Raw genomic sequence first — 21,177 nt, 5'->3', positions numbered from 1 at the left:
ACATATGTCTAATAAAGCAAAGCAAACAGAAAGTGAAAGAGGATTACAGATATAAAAACACATTAACTGGCGTTGGTTGCCAGTGTAGTTGTAGCTACAATACAAGAAATTAAATGCCAGAAACAGGAAAGGAGAGTGGCAGTATAGCAGTGCTGTTAATAATTCAGAAAGTTGTCAGAGGTGTTATGTCACAGATTCCCCTATGGAAGCTCTTTACCCAAATAAATGCATGTGTGCGGGCGTGTGAGTGTGTATACAGTATTTATGCATGTTTGTGTCAGACAGGGGGCAGGGAGGGAGACAGCAGCAGGCAGCGAGGCTTTGCTTGACTCTCCATTATTAATGTTACAGGAGCCAGAAAATGGCAAAACCTCACTCTCACTCTCCCTCCATTTCAAAGTCTTTTTTCCACTCTATCCTGGTATCAAGACACAATACAGTTGTAGCATGAAGTAGAGTGGCTTCCTTGACAGTCACACAGCAACACACACATTCATGAGTATAAACCGAAAGACTCAGTACTGGATTTCAAACTAGTAACGAATGGAAAGACGATATTTTATCATGAATGTGAATAAAACAAAGTTTTAAAAAAGGAGTTGCACGACATGAACATTCACAAACACATAATATACATAGAGCACAGTACAGCGATCTATGATCTCTAAACCTTTTGACTGTTTAGAGATCACATGTGTCACATGCACACGTATATGCACACAAACATGTTGGTGCTCAGCCTCCATACCTGGCTAAGTCATTAAAAGGCAAGCAGAGAGGATGAAGTGAAATTAGCATTTTAATTGTTTTGCTTTGAGTGGTTTTCCATCGTCTGACAGGGATTAGAGTCTTCGCTCCGTTCTTAGCCAGCACCACTGTCAACAGCTCACTGCTGTCGGCCACGTCTCTCAAGTGTGTGTTTATGTCCTCGTGTGTGTGAAGGGGTTTGTGTTGAGGAGGGGCTGTAGGATGGTACACTGAGGGGGCATGTGTGTGGTTCCTTGTGTGTCACCTTCACTCTCCGGGGAGCGGCTGCATTTGTCAATGTGCTTTACCTCAGCTGTTTTGCATTTCACAAGTGAGTGAGTCTGGTGCACACGCATGAATCTGCGTCTGTTAAAAGGGTGAGGAGGTGAACTAGGAAATGGGCTTGGCAATGTAACAGTGAGGGGGGAATTTGTGTGTAATTACTGAGATAGGACTTGAGAAATGAAGGGAATGAGAAAAAACAAAAAACAAAGATGAGTCAGAGAACAGAGTGGGCTCAAAACATTTGAACTGTGCATCACAAACAGTTTGGATTCAGACCCTAAAGCTGCAGTTTCCAGCTGTGTGTGTTATGCTGATATACATACTTCACTTATGTTTCCACTATGTAATGTAATGTGAGAGTTTCTCTTAAAATAACAGGTCTTCATTTTGATTTTTTTTTTCTTCATTCAGTAAATCCCACTGGGTTACATACAGTCTTATCTAAGCTCTACTACAAACTAATTACTGTACATAATTATCAGCCACATTGGCCCAAATATAAGATGATGCCTTTTCTAGATATTATGTTATAAAAAGTGCTCATCTTCAATATTCAGATATTCCTTTCAAATGGAAGGAGTGTTGTTTGGAGCCTTAAAGGTGTTGGGTTAGTAACTGTTTTCAAGTTACTTCATAGTGAGTCTTATAGTCCATCAGCACTAAAAGTGCCCAGCTGAACTTGCAGGAGTTTGTGGAGGCTGCTGTAACATGCTTTGCTGCCATGGAGGAAATACACAAATGTGAAAATGAGTCACAAGACACTGTCCTGGAATAACCTCGGGAGAAAACCTGTCAATCACGAATCACAGTTGTCACAGATTTTTTTTTTCCTTCAGCGTCAGTGTCTCCCTCAGATACTGAACCCATGATGACGCAATGAAGGCTCTCACAAATCAGATGGCCCTCCACAGCGCCTGAAGTCCTGCAGCAGTGTGGTTTTTATGGGAACAGGTTGCTAGCCTGACGCCTACCCCATAGAGACAGTTTCAATTAGCAATGTAAGCTTCTGAAGAGTGAATAAACTCCAAAGAGAAATAAATGTTCTACTCAGAAGATGGCTGGAGAGAGAGAGGAAAAACGAGGAGGGAGAAGAGAGCGAGAAGGAGCTGACTTCAGCAGCTCTTCTCACTTCTTCTCCTCTTGCCTCTTCCACTGTCTCTCTAATTAAAGAAAGAGGAGTTATAAATTAATGGCCAGGGAGGAGAAAGGATTCTCTCTATCGACCATCCAGGCAGAAGAACGCTGAATCTCCCTATATGACATTACACACACACACACACACAGTTATAGAAAATGGTGTGTATGTGTGTGTAATGTGACAGCAAGGCCAGTGGGAGGTTGTGATTGTAGGGGCCACAGGATTACCACATTATAACATACCATGGCTGCAATCCAAGCAACTCATCACCTTGAGATGGATCTAGAGGCACTTGGTGAGGATGTGATACTCAGAAAAGCTTCTCTCTTCCTCTCATTTGTTCGGCCACACTGTGTTTGACCTACACAAACACACTTACACACACTCAAGGGCTACAATCAACCAGAGCTGAATAAAGTGAGAAACAATATTAAGAAATATAGACAAACATGGGTCAGTACTCTCACTATGAGCACCTTTTCTGTGCCAATCTCACTGGGAGAGTTATTACTGTGGCAAGTTGCATTATGGGAGAATGAGTTCCTAATGGCACAGAGATACCCATTCAGTCATAAAACAGTATCTGTCGCTACTGACAGGCTAAATTATGTTGGGAAAATGGACTCACCAATCACTTTACGTACCTTTATAGTGCGAACAGAGTGCATGCTTGTGTGCATGTGTGAAGACATACGTGCATGTGTGTGTAAGAGAGAAAAGACGGGCTGAGAGAAAGATGACAGACTTGAACAGGGAGAGAAAACTGCACGCATGGATTGAGATGCTGTTTAAATTGGAGTGCTGTTATTAGGATTTAGAGTAAATTCTGCAGGCACATGTGTGTATGTGTGGGTTGATTTGTGAGCATGTGTGTGTCTTCTCTCCATATTGGGATTCTTCAAGCACAAGTCCCATGCTGTCTGCAAATAATTATTTTGTGAACTGGCTGCTAACACTGCAGCAGCTCGTGAAGCAATTTACACACTCCATCTACTCAGCAGAAATGAAACATAACATCCAGGTTCTGATGGGTAAATACACTTTTGTCATACAGGTGGTGAAGTTATACAGGAACTCTGAATGTGTTAGGGAGATGTTTTTACAGTTTTTACAACCCTGACAACTTCTCGTTTTTTTAAGTTGACCTCTGATGCTATTCATGAGTTCTGAATCCTCAAAGTCCATTAGTCAATTAGTAAACATTGATTTATTCTCTGCTTTTGGACTGAAATTATGTTAAACTGATATTTAATTGAAATTAGTATTTTGAACATGCTTCATAAATGATGGAGCCGCAATATTTCACCAAACATAGTTCAATAAAAAATAACAGCTTTGCATGTGTGAATAAATGTGCACAGGGTTAAATTCAGGTAAAGAGCCAGTGCTCATGTCAAGGTGCTGCTAAATTAAAATTCTACATATCTGAGCTGATCACGTCATTTTATCACGGTGTCGTCTTTGCAGAATTCCCTTCGTTGGTGAGTGCATTAGTATGCCACTTCTGGCAGGATCACATCCACCTGAACTGTTATTCTTTCTCATTACTATAATTTTTTCAGCTGTTCAGCATGTTTTTCCCTAGATAAAAGCTTAATTTTGCATAAATCCCCCTTAACGGCACACTGGATCCACCCTCCTGATCCAATCAAATGTACTCGCATGACTTGTTGCAATCTGTGCTTTTTTTGAATTCCCTGGCATTTACACCATACACATCTAACAGGTGTAGTGATTTTGAAAGTCTCTCTCATCAAAACTTAAAAATATATACCATCTACCCAACTGCATGTGTGCGTGGTGCCGAGAGCAGCAGGTGTGTGTGCTGTGGACACCTGAGTGCTAAACCACCTGTTGTGACTGGAAAAAGAGAAAACACACGTGGTGGTAGCTCAGTTCCACCTCTCTCTTCCTCTTTATGTCTCCTTTTCTAACACTCATTAGCTCTGACCATCTCGACCCATCCGTCTCTGTTGCTCGCTGATCTTAGTATCACTCCATATATTGTCTCTACCTCCTGTGCCCTAAGGAGACACGGTTTATATTTTTAGTACATATCCATATTTTAGTGCAGTTACTGAATTTTTATCCCTTGATCATCATGGAAGTCTCTTTCTGTGTGCTGCTGATTTGTGGTGCATGGGTGGGATGATTGCACAAGACAGAGAGAGAGAGAGAGAGAGAGAGAGAGAGAGAGAGAGAGAGAGAGAGAGAGAGTGAACTCCCAATTATGTTTCCACTTTGGGTCTATGAGTCTCACACACCCTCAGTCTTTTTCTGTGCACCACGGTGAAGTGGTACTGATCAATTTCACAGGCTCTGTGTTTACAACAACAAACCCTAACTCTCCTCAGCTACACCAACAAAGGGTCTTTTGTGCAAGTGTGTGGTGTGCGTCAGTATGAAATATAAAATAACTAGAGACTGGGTGGAGACACCAGACACCAGCAAACTAAACTGGATGGTGTAACACTCATGCACAGGTGTGACTTGAATTAAAACCAGATTGGTTGAAGTGCAAGTCCCTCCAATAGTGTTTCTGTCAATAGCCAAAGTGGAAGGGTAAACATTTATCCAAGCGCACACATACACACACACACACACACACACACACACACACACACACACACGAGCAGTGATCCCTTGCCACCCCAATAACTGAGGTTTCAGGTTTTTATTAACTGTGGTTTGAGGTGCAATCAGAGACCACAACAGCAATCACAGCTAAAGACAGTGAGAGGGCACAGATTATCTGGCCTGGGCATCAAGGGAAGGAGATGTGATGAAGGAGATAATAAGGGAGGAAAGATGGAAAGATCAAAGAAGAAAAAAATGATAAAGTATAAGACGGTCAGAGTAGGAAATAAGAAGAGAGATGAGGAAACTATTATAAGAAATAAAGGAAAAGGGAGACCGAATGTGGTGGAGGTAGAAAAGTAAGAGCGACACAGATGAAAATACAAAAAGACATAATTCACTATCTCCCCTCCTTTCTTATCCAAATTCTACCTGTAGCTACACATTTCTCTTTTTCCAGCCTTCTCACCAATGTGTCCTCTCAGTTTCAGCCACTCTGAACTATGAGCTATTGAGGAATTGAAATATATGTGCTATTTAATCCTGAGTGAGACAGCCAGATGTAGGTATAAAGATGCATGGCAGCCATTTAAAGTCCATTACAATGCCAAGAATTCTCAGCCAATGGCAATTCTTTACAGAAGCTTCCTCACATTAACCAGTTAAGGAAATCCTTCGTGCTAAATGTGCTCATTGATCAACAAGTGGTGTATGGTGAGACCGAGGTAAGATCTTCTCTTCTGCTGCTTAGTGCTTATTGCACCACATTTACTTTGCCGTGTGTATTACAATCATACAGGCTGATACAATAAAAGTACAATATGTCCCTCTGAAAAAATAGTGGAATCAAAGTGTATATAGTAGCATAAAAAGGAAATACCCACGTAAAGTACAAGTACCTCAAAACTGTACTTACAACTGAGCCTAAAACTGTTGGAAGTGAAATGAATGATTTAGACCCAACATTTGTGATAAAAAAGCTATTATTGTGTGTGTGCCCTGAGTGTAGCTGCTATAGTACTATAGTTGAACACACTTTTGCACAGACACACACCAACCCAGACACACACACGTGTATATCCTACCTTCTCCCATTCTCTGTCCTTGTTGAGAACAATGACTACCAGCTTCGGGTATTCCTGGTAGCCGTCTTCTGTGAATGACAAGTCTCTGCCATCCCATGTCACATTCATCATGTACCTGAGAGTAAGGTGAGGGGGGGGGGGGGAGTAATGAGGAGGGGAGAAGCAGAAAACTCAGAATGAGAGAGGGAAAGAAATGAATGAAAGCAAGGAGAGACAGAAGAAAAGGATATTGAATTAGATGAGAGAAAGTCAATTTATGATCTACTAGTATCACTAAAATATTCAGGGTACTTTGTACTGGAGCTTGTAAAGTCAAATTGGATTCACATTCCAGAAATAAATGGCAGCAAGACAGAGTCAAACCTGTAAGGAGGCAAACCCTCTTAAAATGTGAGTATTACTGAAGTACACTAGTCTCAGTATGAGAGTCCAAACTGTGTACTGTGTGTATTTGAACTGGAAATAAATTAAACACAGACCAAGACATAAAAGTAATCACAGAAAGAGAAAAAGCACATGAGCATGAATAATACCTAAAGCATAGTCTGTCCATTTTAAGACCACACACACATGCACACACACGTTAATGAGTGACCCATATGGCAGGTCACATTAACTAAGATGGAGGGCAGAGGGAAGATATTCTTGGGTCCACATAGTCTCCACATTAATCATGGTTGTCCTTGCCCACTCTGTCTCCCTCACTCCTTCTATCAGTGGTCATGTACAACACAGGAGAGACAGTTCCTCTGTTCTTCTTCTTTTGCTCCGTTCTGTGCCTGCATGACGACAGGGTGAACCTTTAAATGGAACAAGTTCTCACGTGATATGTCTTTGAAAAGCCACCGTGTAGCCCCGCAGGTGAGCTGCTTCATGCTGTGTAGGAACGTGCTGTTGTGTATGAAGCTAATGAAGCTGCACACATTCAACTCTCATAGATTCCTATTATTTATTTACATAGTTCAATTTTGTGACTTAAATCAGGAAAAAAGTAGCAAGTCAGCCAATATCTTTATTATTGATTTTAAAAAGTTTTTAATTTAGGTTGATAGATGTTCTTTTGCCCTTCGTTTTCATAAAGTAGTGTTAATGCCTCTAACTTAACAAATTTATTTTTATGGTCTAAGCTATTACCGTTTATACAGACTCCCACACTTCCATGGTACACAGAGCAGATGTCTAGACCAATTAATATACTGTTACAAAGATGGTAACAGAGACAATGGCGAACAGGGCTGTGTAATATGTGTATTAGTGTGTGTGGTAGTATTTCATAACACTTGCCTGTCCTTTTAATATGCTGCTGGCAACGCACACACTCACACACACACACAACCACTGATGGGCAGATGAAATCAGCCAGAGATAAGGGGATTGAGTTGATTTTGTGATTAAAATAATCTGATTGGCCTGCAAGCAACCAGGTAAGTAGTATTAAGTCGTTTGATTGGACAAGGGATGGAGTGCTGAACCCAATTATACTGACTACAGCAGAGAAAGAGGAGTTGGAATCAATATGAGCACCCAGGCTGTTCTTTTACACAACAACCATTTCTGCACTTTGCAACCATCTATCTGGAAGAGATGCAGGCACACACACACACCCACACACACACACACACCCACGCACCCACACACACGCAGAGTGCTGTTCTTTCCCTTTGTTTAATAAACAATTTGCTCTCCTCTGTTGTTCATTTGGTTTATTTTCATGCTCTTTTTCTGCTATCATTTCTTTCTAACACTGTCCAGCAAAGAAATTGGTATTTATACAGCATCAGTATAAAGGATTTGATATAACTCTCATACAGCAGTGGTGATACTTGTGCTGGATGTAACGGCAGTATGAGAATAAAGGAGTGACATACCCTGTAAGGTAAATAAAAAATGATTTCCTCGTAGAACTGATGAGGCGGAGCAGGTGAAGACGCTTGGAGAGCATCAGTTAAACCTGATGTTTGACCCTTCTTTCAAACAGATTCATCATTTCTTGGGGGAAAAACTCTCCTGACTGTGACCTATGACCAGTGCTGCTGCAAATACAGGTGTCACTAGCTGTGTGAGAATCAAAACCGAACATCATTATAGCATAACAGCACACATATTTGTGTGTAACTGAGAACAGGAGGCAGACAGGACATGCAGATTGTGTCTGTGTCTTCATGTGTGTGCCTAGAAGTAAGTTTGGGCCGAGGCCCATTGAACAGGTGGACCTGAAACGGCGTTGCTAGGATACGAACACAGACTGGAGTGTATTTACTGGACGATGACCCTAAACAAACCTGGATGAACATCCCTCCCTCCACAAAGTCAGAAACGGACAATTACTCTGTCCACCTCAACAATTCCCTGCCTAATGTTTCCTCTCTCCTATAGCACTGAGATCATAATAAAGGAAACACAGCTCTCTCACTTTCCAGCCTGCTTATATCAGCTTATCTCAGAAGGGAATTCTGCAAAGTGTGTGTGTGGGGTTGGGGGGGGGGGGGGGGGGGGCAGTCAAAAGAAGTTGCAGAAAAGATAAGAGAGAGTGAGAGAGAGATGGGTAGAGGAGAGGGGGAACTATAACAAGAGAGGGAGAGGGCTACGTCTTGACAGAGTTAGGATAAAAACATCTTTGGTGTTATTTTTTCCTCCCTTCCTCTTATTTTGGAGTAAAAGAGGTTTCGATGGGAGGTTGGGCACTGCACCAGAGCTAATCAACAATACACACACACTGCAGCATGCAAATAAGTGCGCACACACGAACACACACACATTATAACAGCAAGTGCCAAATACACTCCATGTGTGCTGTTTTCTCAACCTGTCGCCCAGTGAGCAGTGAAACAGCATTAATTGATGTTTATAATAAAATAACAATGACATTTTCAAATATTGGGTCATTTCATTTTGCCCAGATCACAACACCCTTCTTCTCTGTTAACAGCATTACGTCTTGCCCTTTCAAAATGCTCTTGACACAAAAGATAAAATATCTGAAGTGCTCATTTATTCTCTGGCTCTCCCCATGTTTATAAAGGTCTTATGTCGTGATAAGAACTCTATCGTTTATCTGAAGAGGCTTTACTGCAGAGAAAAGTGTCTCCGCTCAGATGTCGAAATGAACTGTATGATGCTCTGTGGTTGTTAAAGCTACAGACATTTATCCTACATCAAGACAAGGACCAGTCAAAGCAACAATGCATGATGTTGGTGCGCTCACGATCTAAGGAAGTGCAAAAGCACAGGGGTGGGATCTGAAAAAAAGATGCTATCAGTGCTGATTTATGTCTTTTAGGAGGACCCAAGTGAGGATAGTCACTTAAAAAGACACACACAGCCTCAGGTGGCATGTGTTAAGTATGGCATGAGGGATGACTGTACAAGGTGAAGTGGCTGCTAGCTTAGCAGTGTCTCTGCCCCTCCTGTTGCCCCTTGTGTGTGTGTGTGTGTGTGTGTGTGTGTGTGTGGTTATTTTCCTGAGTAAGTTTTTGAGCAGCACAAGATTAATGCTAACAGTTACATTTTGTCTTTTCCAAGCTTACAGCTGCACCGCAGAATGCAACACATGTCCACACAGCTACTTCAGCAGGATTTCTTTGTTGCACGAAATAGGATTTATGTGTGTTGGCTTGGGATCCTTTGTACTGCAGCTCAGTTCTAGCATCACAGTTTTTCTCCAATATAAAAATCAATTTTTAGGATTTTATTATTATTATTATTGTTATTTTGCATTTGCAGTTTCCATACTTACTGCTGTTTTCCATACTGTTCTTTATAATCCTCTAAATAGATATTACAGCAACTAGGAAGCACTGGCTGTAATGAGAATTTACTGCGGGAGCTCCATTCTTAATCTACTGGACAATTTACGACTGCTCGTCTTGTTTTAAATGCTCACCCAGTAATGCCTACGAGATGCTAAGCATCACACACCTGAACTGCAATTAGCTCATTGTTTAAGAGTGAAAACTGAGTTATCACCTTTTCATATTTTGCACTGCTGACACACAAAAAGCCCAAAGCTTCCAACTCAGATTTGAGGGATAAAACATCTTGATTTACATAATTAGAAATAAACAATCACACTTGCATATACACAGTACTTGTTTTCTATTAGTATTTTTTAGCCTGAACACTCACTCTCTGTCTCTATTTGGAATAACAACACTCTGCCACCAAACGTCAACTTTTCATTACAATTAAAGTAGATATGTTTCGTATTTATGATCACAGTAACACAGTAAAGGTTACATACAGTAACAGACACACAAGTTTACACACTCTCCCATATGTAAAAGTGTATTTTATGAGATTACCAAGCTGCATGTGAATGCGTTTGTCACAACTCGGCCATAAATGTACATATGACATAGGAATAACAATATAAACACACAGCTGTAAATGATGAAATGGTGAAAATAAGAAATACAGCATTTTATCCTGTTAAAGCGTCAGAATTGAAGCATGTTAATGACAAAACATAAATATATTGCATGACTGCATCTTATCGACCACATTACACGCATTGTTTACTTCCTCAGTTGCACTGTGTAGTGCATAAATACAGTACAGTACACAGATCACATGACAGCTGCCTCAGGACTCAGTCTCTGTAATGTGTATGTGCATGCATGTGTGTTACCTGAGTTCGACCCTGATGTATCAGGGCTACAGACTGAAATTACCTGTCAGAACAAACTACTACCACCAGCCTTTTCCACACAGACTCAAATACGTTCACACACACGTACACACACGCATGTACACACACCTACACACACACACAGATAAATATGTGCTAAAATCTTTTAAGGCACACTGTTCACCACAGCAAGCACATTGTAAATCTGTCATGACAGAACATTCTCTTAAGGGGGGAGGGTATTTCTCTTGTTTCTAACATACGCACACACAAGCACGGACACACACATACCCACACACATGCGCACACCATATTTTATAGGGGGCACAAGTTGTCACTTGGTCTGATTGCTGCACTGGCCTGGCCAGCGCTCTTAGTTGGTCATTTGTCTCTTCTTTTTATTTAATTTTATTTTTCTATTACTCTGCAAAACATATTCATCTTGGACGTGTCATGGTGGATTTATCATCACAGCTGTAACAGGCAAAGTGAGTGAGGTGAAACTTTACTGAAAGGCTACACTGCTTAGCACTCGTCACCGGAGCTACAGACTTTTCTGCAATTTCAGCACTGACTATTAATATTGTTCTCATCAAAGCAAGTTTTGTTTTATAGTGACATGTTTTTGGCTCACTTAAGAATAGAGCAGCATCCACTGTATATCACCATGTTGTCACAAATCACAGTTGAGTCACAGAGATGTGCAGACAAAGAAACACATAAATTTCAAATTGAATGCTAGCCAAGTGCTTATAAAATTATGCTTTTATGGACATCTTCCTTACAAAAAGGCACTCGTGAAAGAACAAAAGATAGGAACAGAGTAAACTACTGTTACCCACCGTAAATGCTGAAATATGTGAAAATGGGTGCTATACATTTGTACACGCAGCCCATCTGCCCTATCTCCCCTGACAGCCATTGATGGTCTAACAACCCACACTGGCCCTTTGCCTCAACCTAACCTTGACCAATCATGTTTCTCATGTCCTGGCCCAGAAGCCCTATTGGCTGAACTCTCTCACCCACAACAGAGCCATCTGTGGCCACTCATCACCTGGGTAACAACCTGAGGCAGCAGAGCATACTGGGAACAAAGTCAGCTGGCTCTATGTATTTGGTGATTCTCTACGCTGTTTCCTGACAAAAAGAGAGCTATATTTGTGTCAAACCGGCATTTAAAGATCTTTTGAGGTTATTAACAGCATGATCAGTCATAATTTACTCTCTCTTTGCACAAAACGACCATCATTTCTGAGCCAGAGCTCATAAATGTTGCTGATCAATGCCAGTTATTCTTCTGCTACCTCACTGGCTACTGTCTGAACAGTCCAGCATAATCTTGTTTTTCGAATGCTCTAATCTCCCAGGTTCCCCTCAGTACCAATAGCGCACAGTGCACTTGTTCGGTTTCTCCTGAACTCAAATGAAAATTGGTTGGTAACAACAGCTGGGTTTTAGCTCAAAATCATCATCGACTCAAATAAAATGTGATTGTTAGAAGTGCTCGACATACAGTGCACCTGTTCAATATTCCTGTCTTACTGTGTTACCTTTTTGTGTCTTTTTGTCTTTGCTTTGTTGCCAGGCTTTCATCCTTTTCTGAGATGCTGTCATCTAACTCTGAAGTTCATACTATTCTTTTAAGCATTTCTAAATCTGCTCTTGAATAATTTTCTGTTAAACAACTTCAATTGTAAAAAAAGAAAACTACAAGATTTTGAATTTGTAATGTTTTTCTGAACAAAATTTAAAGGAGAATTGTTTAGACTTCAAATTTGAAATTTCATACATCATTATAAAATAAAGCAAACAAAAAAAAAACAAAACAATATCCAAACAAACACAGGTTGAGTGTCTCTCCCTCCTCTGCCAGATGGAAAGCCAGACAGTGCTGGCAAGATCTGCAACATCTCCCACTGGCTGCTGAGGAGCAAGCACATGATGAGAAGGAGACCAGAAGAGGGTGAACGAGAGATGGAGGAATAAATGAGAGTAGGAACAGAAGGACTCATCAAGGAGCTCTTCAATTTTGGAGAGCACTCATTTGTAGCAGTTTCCTGCTGTTACCCCAGTCTCAATTTATTCCCTTTCCTTTGCCTTCGCTTCTGAAATCACAAACTCCTATTCACCTCTTTTTCTCCCCCTCTCTCTCCAACTCCTACACTTCCTCTATTCTCTTAGCTCTAACTCTCAATCCCTTGCTGTTTTATCCAGTAATTACATCTTTCTTCAATCTCAATCCTTAGAGCAGACTTGGTGGAAACTTGTGGAACTCTCTAATTACTGAGGACAGGGGTGAAAATAAACAGAGTGTGGCAGGAAGCCATGCACTCAAACAAACACACACACACATATTTGTGCTTCCGAGCATTAACACAGCTACTCTCTTAGATGTTAAAAAATTCACAAACCATTATAATGCGGCTGTTTCTATTTTTTCCTGTCTTAAAAAAGACATAGCTCACTGCCTGTCTCACTAACCATTACATGAACAAGTGCCAAAACAAACACATCCACACAATCTTTGCTTACTTATGTAGCGCGCTGGGTGGCAGCTTGGTCGTCTTCTCCATCTGGCCGTAACAGGATGTCTTGGCTTCAGGGATGTCGCCATACTCCTCCAACATGGCTGCTGCTGCTGATGTTATGATCCCTAGACCATCCCGAACTCTCGCCTCCAGCGGATAGTCCCAGTCGTCATACGACACTGAAATCATTCCTGATGGAAACTCATCAGGTGTTATTTCTGGGTTCCCGGTGGTGAGTGATGGCACAATCCAGATGTATCCAAATCCAGTGAGGCCCAGAGAGCGAGCCTCCTCCAGGATGTAGACTGCCTCATCCTTGGAGCAGTAGAGCAAGACCACTGGAGACTGGACCTTTTTGAGCATAATCTGAGACCGGCTGTCTTCCTCTACTGCGTCCAGAGTGATGATATTCTGCAGGTCCCAGCCCACAAAACTAAAGCAAGGATAATAAGGACAGGAGTGAAATGTTAATATTTAACTAATAGACTATTAACTTTGCTCAGGTGGTGGCAAGGGCAGTTATAATTAGCCATTCTAATTAATATAATTGTTAAGTGCAATGTAAATGCTAAGAGGTGTAAAGTGCTTATTGTCAGAGGAAGCACATTAAGGCACAATAGAATGCAAATGTTAAAAAGCTGGTTCTGTATAATGATAATCAGCAGGTTCCAGCCAACACATCAAAAGGACAAAGAGACTGGCCTGTTAACGTGAAAGGACCAATGTGGTGCCTCTGGTCACTGTGCTAATTAGTGAGAATCAGAAAATACTGATGTTATCAACCTGGAAGCGAACAGCTGTGAGCATCTGTTACACCTTTTGCACAAAAAAATAGAGTCATTAATATTTTATTGCATCTGCACATCAGTGTGACTGAAGATCGAGATCTTCTAAGGATATTTAGCCCTATGGGGGGTGAGACTGTGAAGGAAATCACTAATATATCCAAGAGAATTTTTCAATCTGGTTCTTGAACCCATTAAAGTGAGAAGCAACACAAGCTCATTAAAAAGATAATGTATTTGTAGAGTATCGTTTTCATCCATTGGGACTGGATGCTCTTTTTCACAACATCCAGAGTGATAATATTCAGCAAGTCCCAGAACACAAGGCTAAAGAGCAGCAGAAACACAGGAAATGGCAGTTATGTTAGTAATTAAAGAACATAGTAAGTCATAAACCGAAGAGTACATGCAGATTGAGGAGCAAGGAAGGCACACACACACACACACACACACACACACACACAGGAGACTGTTACAAAGTGTGACACGTGGCATGGAAAAGAGGGAAGCAGTTAACCATGGTGTAAGAATCCATCAATAGGCCAGCATTGTAACATGAGAGTGATTTGGGACTTGCTGTCCTCTTCTTGCTATCCAAAGTGATGATGGTCTACAAGCCCCAGATGACAAAACTAGTAAAACAAGAGACAATAACACAAAGAGACACATGCTCGTGAAAAAAAAGAACAGCAGAGATAACAATAGCTGAAGGATGTAATACTGCTATGTCCATAAAATGTTTCAGGAAATAAACTTCCTAATTGTTGCGCAGAAATTTGAGAATACCACCACATTGTTGAGTGTTGGAGATGATCCACATCATACAGGTACTTTATGCTTAAGTGCCGTCAATGTCTGAAACAACGGTCCTGTCCAAGAGCTGTTGGTATAACCTGGACATTATAACAACACCTATCTGCTTATGCTCATCTCCAGCCACAAAACATATTCCCTCATTCTTACCTTATTTATCTGGAACAGTATTTCATATGGCCTCATGCACATGATTCTGTGTTTTCATGGTCAGCGCTGACTCACTGAGCTGACTGATACAATTGTCTGCTGTGGATGATAGAAGTTCACTGCGATTAAAACTGTCTGTCCATGACTAAGTGTGCGCTGACTGAATGCTGACATGGGAAATCAACAACAGTTAATTATGGGTAATTGGGTTTATTTTTTCTTGTTTCATAAATGATTCATGCTATTATTTTAACAAGAGTTCACATCACATCAGGATGGTAAAAATAATGACACTGGGGTGTACTATGGAGAAGAAATACATATATAAAGAGTGTGTGTGTGTGTGTGTGTGTGTGTGTGTGTGTGTGACTTCTTTAAAGCTGGAAACCTGTAAAGGATATGAGTCATGCAGTTATAAATATATATTTCATAAAAGTGACCATTTAAATGTTGCAACAACCTTTTCCTGACAATTTTCCTGTAACTCTGCAATGAGCAGGTAGGACAGAGTTTGATAAACTGTTACTGCTCTGCAGGTCAAATGGACAAAACAGGATAAAAGGGGAAATGACCAACTCCATCCAGTTCACTGGGCAACTCTCCGACTGTTTTCTGCTCTCAAAGTCATTCGGACAAGCACTGATTTCTTTATATTTTGGCTCTGAACACTGATGATTTATTGTGCAAACACAATTAACATTTGACTTGATTTGATTGAACTTTATTGTCATTGAAAAAGTACATTACTGATAATAAAGAAGATTGCAGTCAGAACGGAGCAAAGGGCTTGGAGAAATGCCTGTGATAGTAACTACAGTGTTTATTACCTCCAGTTTTTCACACCATAACCTGTTGGCAGTCGGGGCTGATTTTACATGATGACCCGAAAAAGTAGATAAATGCGGGAGAAGTGCTGAATATATGTGTGTCCTTCCTAGCTCCTTTGTTAAGTATATATAATGTATATCCTATGAAGGTTAGTTTATACAAACTGTGTAATAATTGTGTAACATAAAGTTGAAAGTACAATTGGTTTGAGCCTTTTGGATCATTTTATTATAATAGTAAGACAGAGTTTGTCGTCTGTACCTGAGCTTCTCTGAAGAGAAAGGAAATTTGCCACATTGTTGCCACAGGCATCAACCCAGTTCTGTTAGCAAACACATCCACATTGGGTCTAGGACTACGAATGGGATGTCATTGTTTCTGCAACACCTTGTTGGCTACTGTTATCCTGTTTAATAATATTCAGACACACAACCTACAGTAGGAAAATGAAAATGTGGAGAACAATAAAAAGTAACCGATCCGACCTGTTGTCCACTGTGGTTTTCAGGATATTGATGAATTCCTGGTAGCCAGGGAACTTCGATGTGACTATGGAGAAGATGTGCCAGTCGTACTCTTCCATTATGTTCAGCATCAGCAGAGCCTCCTGCTGGATGGAGGCACCAAACTGGAAGAATGTTGACTTTACATCCTGAAGAAAGAGAACAGAAGGGAGGAATGGGGGAATGGAGAAAAGGGAAGAAAGGGAAGATAAAGAAAAGTGAAGAGCAGGACAAGGAAATTCAAACTGCATCTTAAAAATATCAAAATGATATGAACATAACATTAATATAACATAGCATTTCAAATTTGGCACATTTCGAATACACACAGGTTCTCTTGTCTATCACACACACACACACACACACACACACACACACACACACAATAATAAGTAATAAGCTTCTCATGGAGAAAATATATGGTTGAGGGCCTCAGAACAATTCAATTAAGCTCAGATTGGATTGGTGCAGTAAAGGCTGGCTGCAGAACCCTGGGCCTGATTCTGGAGGAATGAGGGTTACATTCACTCTGAGTCACTGATATCCACTTCATTAAAGCTGACTCAGAATCATTTACCACTTAATTCAGCCAAGCTGAGACACAGACTTGGACTGAGCAGACAAGTGTTATTATAGGTGGACAAATTAACTGTGTTCGTTTATGTTGGACGTTTGGTTTCAAATGACTCATTATGGTGTGAACTACTAAATGAAGGGAAATGAGATAAAAGAAAGAAAAAAAAGCATCTAACACCATCGAGTGTGCAGACTGACAAAGCGTTAACTTGTCTATATTTTTTGTGTGTGTGTGTCTGGGTGGATTTCTGTTACCTTGAAATGTCAAAGTTCACACATGGCTTATTTTGACACCACTTGTCTCTGGCACTGTAATAATGATAGACCTGCAGGTTAGTGTGTGGGCATGTTTTCTGTGTGTATGTGTGTGTCTGATGCTACAACCTGACAGCTAACAAAAAAAAAAAAAAACACGAGGGCTGTGAGACACAGAACAAAAGGTTGGAACAAGAGAGACAAGACAGAAATGAAGAAGAAGAGATTCTGCCCGTGTCAATTTGTAGGATCACACCTGCTCTCAAGACGAGCAAATGCACCGCACACACTGACACACAGTAACAAGCAGAAATGCACACACTACATATACACGCTAGCACGACAATAATTCATGCACAATGTAATTAAACATTAAAAAGAGAGCTGGTACAAAGCCACGAATGTCATCAGTTACCATAAGAAGCTGTTTCATTGTTGTAATCTCTGCTGTATTTGTGGTTTCACAAAACTTCTTAAAAGCACACGTTTACTTGTGTGGCATATTTTGGAAGCACTGTATATGAAACCTTGCATTGGATGAACTAACTTTGAGCCTTTGTTACTGTATAGAAAGAGTTCCAGTGGCTTAATGATGTGCTTGTCTATTATTATATAGCTCTTATAGAAAAAGTTACACTTCTAAGGCACAGAACAGGTCTAAGAGGGCATTGGAGGGTTACATTCACATCGTGCTGCTACACACATTAGCTAGCACCTTCCTTTTAAATGTGTTGATAAACTCTAAATAATCTCGGTATTCACTGTTTGCAAGGCTCTTGAGGGCTTTTTAATGGCACTTCCTCTGTATGTGAGGTTGGCTCACTCGATACTTAGACTCAAGTGCTCTTCAGAGGCTCTCTGTGTAGTAATGTGTGCGTGTGTGTCTGTGCGTGTGTGTATTCTAATGCTTGAGCATGGTGGGACAGGAGGGATTTCATGCTAGAAGACATGTCGCATCCTGTCTTCATCACAGCAGTGGCCCACACTTCGCAGCAATGAACAAACAAACAGGGCTGTGACCAGCAGAGGGCCAAGAAGAGCTCTGAGCAATAAAATATCCAGAGAATTTGGCAGATACATATGTACAGAATGTAATTATGTGACACTGTGTGTTAACATATGATTCAGAGTAATTAGCTTAAGACATAACCAATAAGAGTATTCAATACTTCAGTTTATTTGAAAAATAATCACAATATTTTTGTAGATTTGTGTTTTTACTACACAGTGACAATATACTGATATTAGAATATGCAGAAATAATGCAACCAAAGGCAGCAGTGGCTATAAAATCTCTAGGACTCTCTCTAAGTGGTATTTTTCAGTGTTTCTTATGTATCTAGCATGTGTGTGGAACTTGTCTTTGCCTATTTGTGCCCATCTGAAAAGAGTCCAGTTCTTAGAGCCCCGGGGGAGAAATCTACAGCAGAACAAAACTGAAATCATCTTTTTACCAAAATAATTGCTCTTGTCTAGTCTCTAACAACCTGGGCTTGGTTCAGCTTGGGAAGCAGTGCTTGTGGTGAAAAAATGGGAAAGCAGTCTTCAGTATTTTCTCATATAACAGGCAGTTTAGCTTGGCTTAACCTGTAATTCTCAAATCAGTCGCCCCTGTGGAAAACTTTCTTCAATTCCACAAAAAACACGAGCTGGAGTCACAGTATTTTCTAAAGCTTTGTATATGTAGCACTGGTCCCACTTTATTTGCTCCTGTATGTTTCATATTCTTATCAAATATGTTTCAATTATTTCTCATCAAATTTCTTTTACATATTAACACTTTTAGGAATGCAGTTGGATGAGAAAGATGATGAATACAGTAAACAAACTCCAAATAAGCAATGGGACCTTCAATGAAACCATGGCTGAAAATGCAGACGATTATAAAGGATTAGCAACAGGAACACTACAAGAAAGCAAATTAGCCTGAGAGTGGCAGGCAGAAAACATTCCACAAATACATGAAATTAGAAATAAAAGGGAGGAAATTTGGATGCAGTGCAGACAGACAGAAAATAGGAGACTCATCGAATGACTAAGCAGCGTAGGATTGTTTGTAATTGGGACAGCTCACAATGCATGACACCAGAAAACAGCCAATCATATCCTCTCATTTTACCCTTGTCAATTGTGACATGTCTCTGCTTCAAATCACACCTACAGCCAACAGCACCCACACACACAAACACACACACACAAACACACACAAACGAAGTCTGTCATACACAGTTCTTTCTCTCTCACTCTATCATATCCTCAAAGTCTCCCACTCTGTTGCATACACACAAACAAACATACAACCACAACGATGCAAAACACACACACACACACACACACAAACATGCACCTGCCCCGTGGGGCAGGACAGAGTGTCTGAGTTGAGATAGAGGGGAGTTATAAATAGCAGGCCTCATATCCTCTGCTGCTGATAGCATCATGCACTGTCTGGTCTGACGACGCAAACGTGTACAGCAAATAAATAAATAAATAGATAAATAAAACTCACACACACACACACACACACACACACACACACACACACACACACACACACCCTCACACACACGCACACACACACACACACAAACAGATGATTGAACAGTGAATTGTTTGTGATGTGAACACTCACCAAGACAAGGCCTGGTAGTACATATGTTTGCAAAAAAAAAAAAAAAACAAAAACCTGTGTATACTTCTCACTTAAAGGATGTTATCTATAGCCACATATCACTTTTAGCTGCCACAGATACCCTGTTATCTCCTGGGTTTAAAAGCTCCACAGTGTCCACTGGAGGACACACTCTGATAGGGCAAAACCTCCTCAGTGGCATCTTACTAAATATAGAAAGACAGGCATAAAAATAGCTGCAGCAAAACAAAAGAGCTAGAAATGTTGGTGGAAACAAACTGAAATGCCAAGCAGACAGTACTCACCAATATAAACCACACAGGAAGAGTCACTACAGAAACAGAATGATGCAGTAACCGATTGTTGTATAAATGCTATAACCAGACTGACTTTTGTTGTGTACCAATATCATGTCACCAGAAAAATATAGCAACAGTAGAGCTCTCCATCCAGAAAAAGCAGAATAATATTATTTTACTAATATATCATTTTATGGCTGTAGACAGAAAATACTACATAAACTAAACAAATAGCTATTTTCTGTCATGCATGGGCCCCAAAATGGCAAGTTTCCCAATGTGTTTTTTGCATTGTATGTAGCTGAAATGATGACAGGTGATGATCTAATATGACAGTGCAAGACATCTTCACATTAGATTGTTCATACAGTATCATATATAAAAGGTACCTGCGTTGAAGCCAGGCAGTGCTATAATGTTTTAAATGTCTATGACAGTGGCTTTTAATTTTGCAGTTTGGCAGTTTGACAGGTCTACAGTATCTCTGTGACTGTAGGGCTGCATTGGCACTGAAAATCAGATAGACTGCTGCCAAACAGATTCACTCAGTGTGGAAAATATATACACAATTCCAAATGTAAAAAAAAAAAAAAAAAGTGTCAGCTTATAGGTTGGCACCACTCGCTTCTGCCTCCCACTGTGTATTTCAAATGCAAAAGTAAAGTCAATTAGGCAAGTTGAAACTTTGCTAATACACAAACTGCTCGGTGAGTTGAATATATCCCAAATTAAGAGCTTGAAGTATTTATATTCTTTCCGAGGTATTTTCTGTATATTTCCCAAATAAGCAAGACATCATTGAACTGATAAAAATGATGATGGTGTGACATTACACCTACATTTAAAGAAACAGCCCATTGTTGGCACTTCATGACTCACCATTACTTATACAGTGAAATACAGCTGTGCAGCAACATATAGCTAAAAAAACACTCCTTTTTGTTTTCAGGCTCCAAGAGTCCGTGCAGGTGACCAGCTGTCTGACTTCAGTTTGACTTCTGGTTATAGATACTTGTTGATTCACGTTGATTAAGTAGAATTTCATTTCTCTCTAAAACAATATGACATTAATAAAATAAAGTAAATTCCCACAACACTAGACATAGACCAGTGCAGTGATATGATATCTAAGGTTTAAATAGTTCAATAACGTTACAAAACTGCCTGCACTAAAACTTCAGCTTGTTTAAACTATCTGTTAAACTCATGTGACAGACCCACATCACCAACCTTTGCAAAGTCGCACTAACCTAGAGAAAAGGCCTGCCTTCTTCTGTCTCATATTGGACACGGTGCACTAACAACATTTCATTGTGCCTCTCACTTCCACCACATTATGTGAGTTTACT

General features: G+C 40.3%; 1 protein-coding gene across 1 annotated transcript in view; it reads right to left on the bottom strand.

Annotated features, from left to right (window-relative positions):
• grin2aa (glutamate receptor, ionotropic, N-methyl D-aspartate 2A, a) overlaps positions 1-21,177 on the bottom strand; it is a 98,204-nt gene that overhangs the window by 21,024 nt on the left and 56,003 nt on the right. The window contains 3 exon segments of the mRNA XM_026325137.1: positions 5,833-5,947; positions 12,995-13,423; positions 16,052-16,218. Of these exon segments, the coding sequence (XP_026180922.1) occupies positions 5,833-5,947; positions 12,995-13,423; positions 16,052-16,218 (711 nt within the window).

The sequence above is a fragment of the Mastacembelus armatus genome, chromosome 8, assembly GCF_900324485.2.
Source record: "Mastacembelus armatus chromosome 8, fMasArm1.2, whole genome shotgun sequence".
In the NCBI taxonomy this organism is placed as follows: Eukaryota; Metazoa; Chordata; class Actinopteri; order Synbranchiformes; family Mastacembelidae; genus Mastacembelus; species Mastacembelus armatus.
This window is presented reverse-complemented; position numbering and strand designations above follow the sequence as displayed.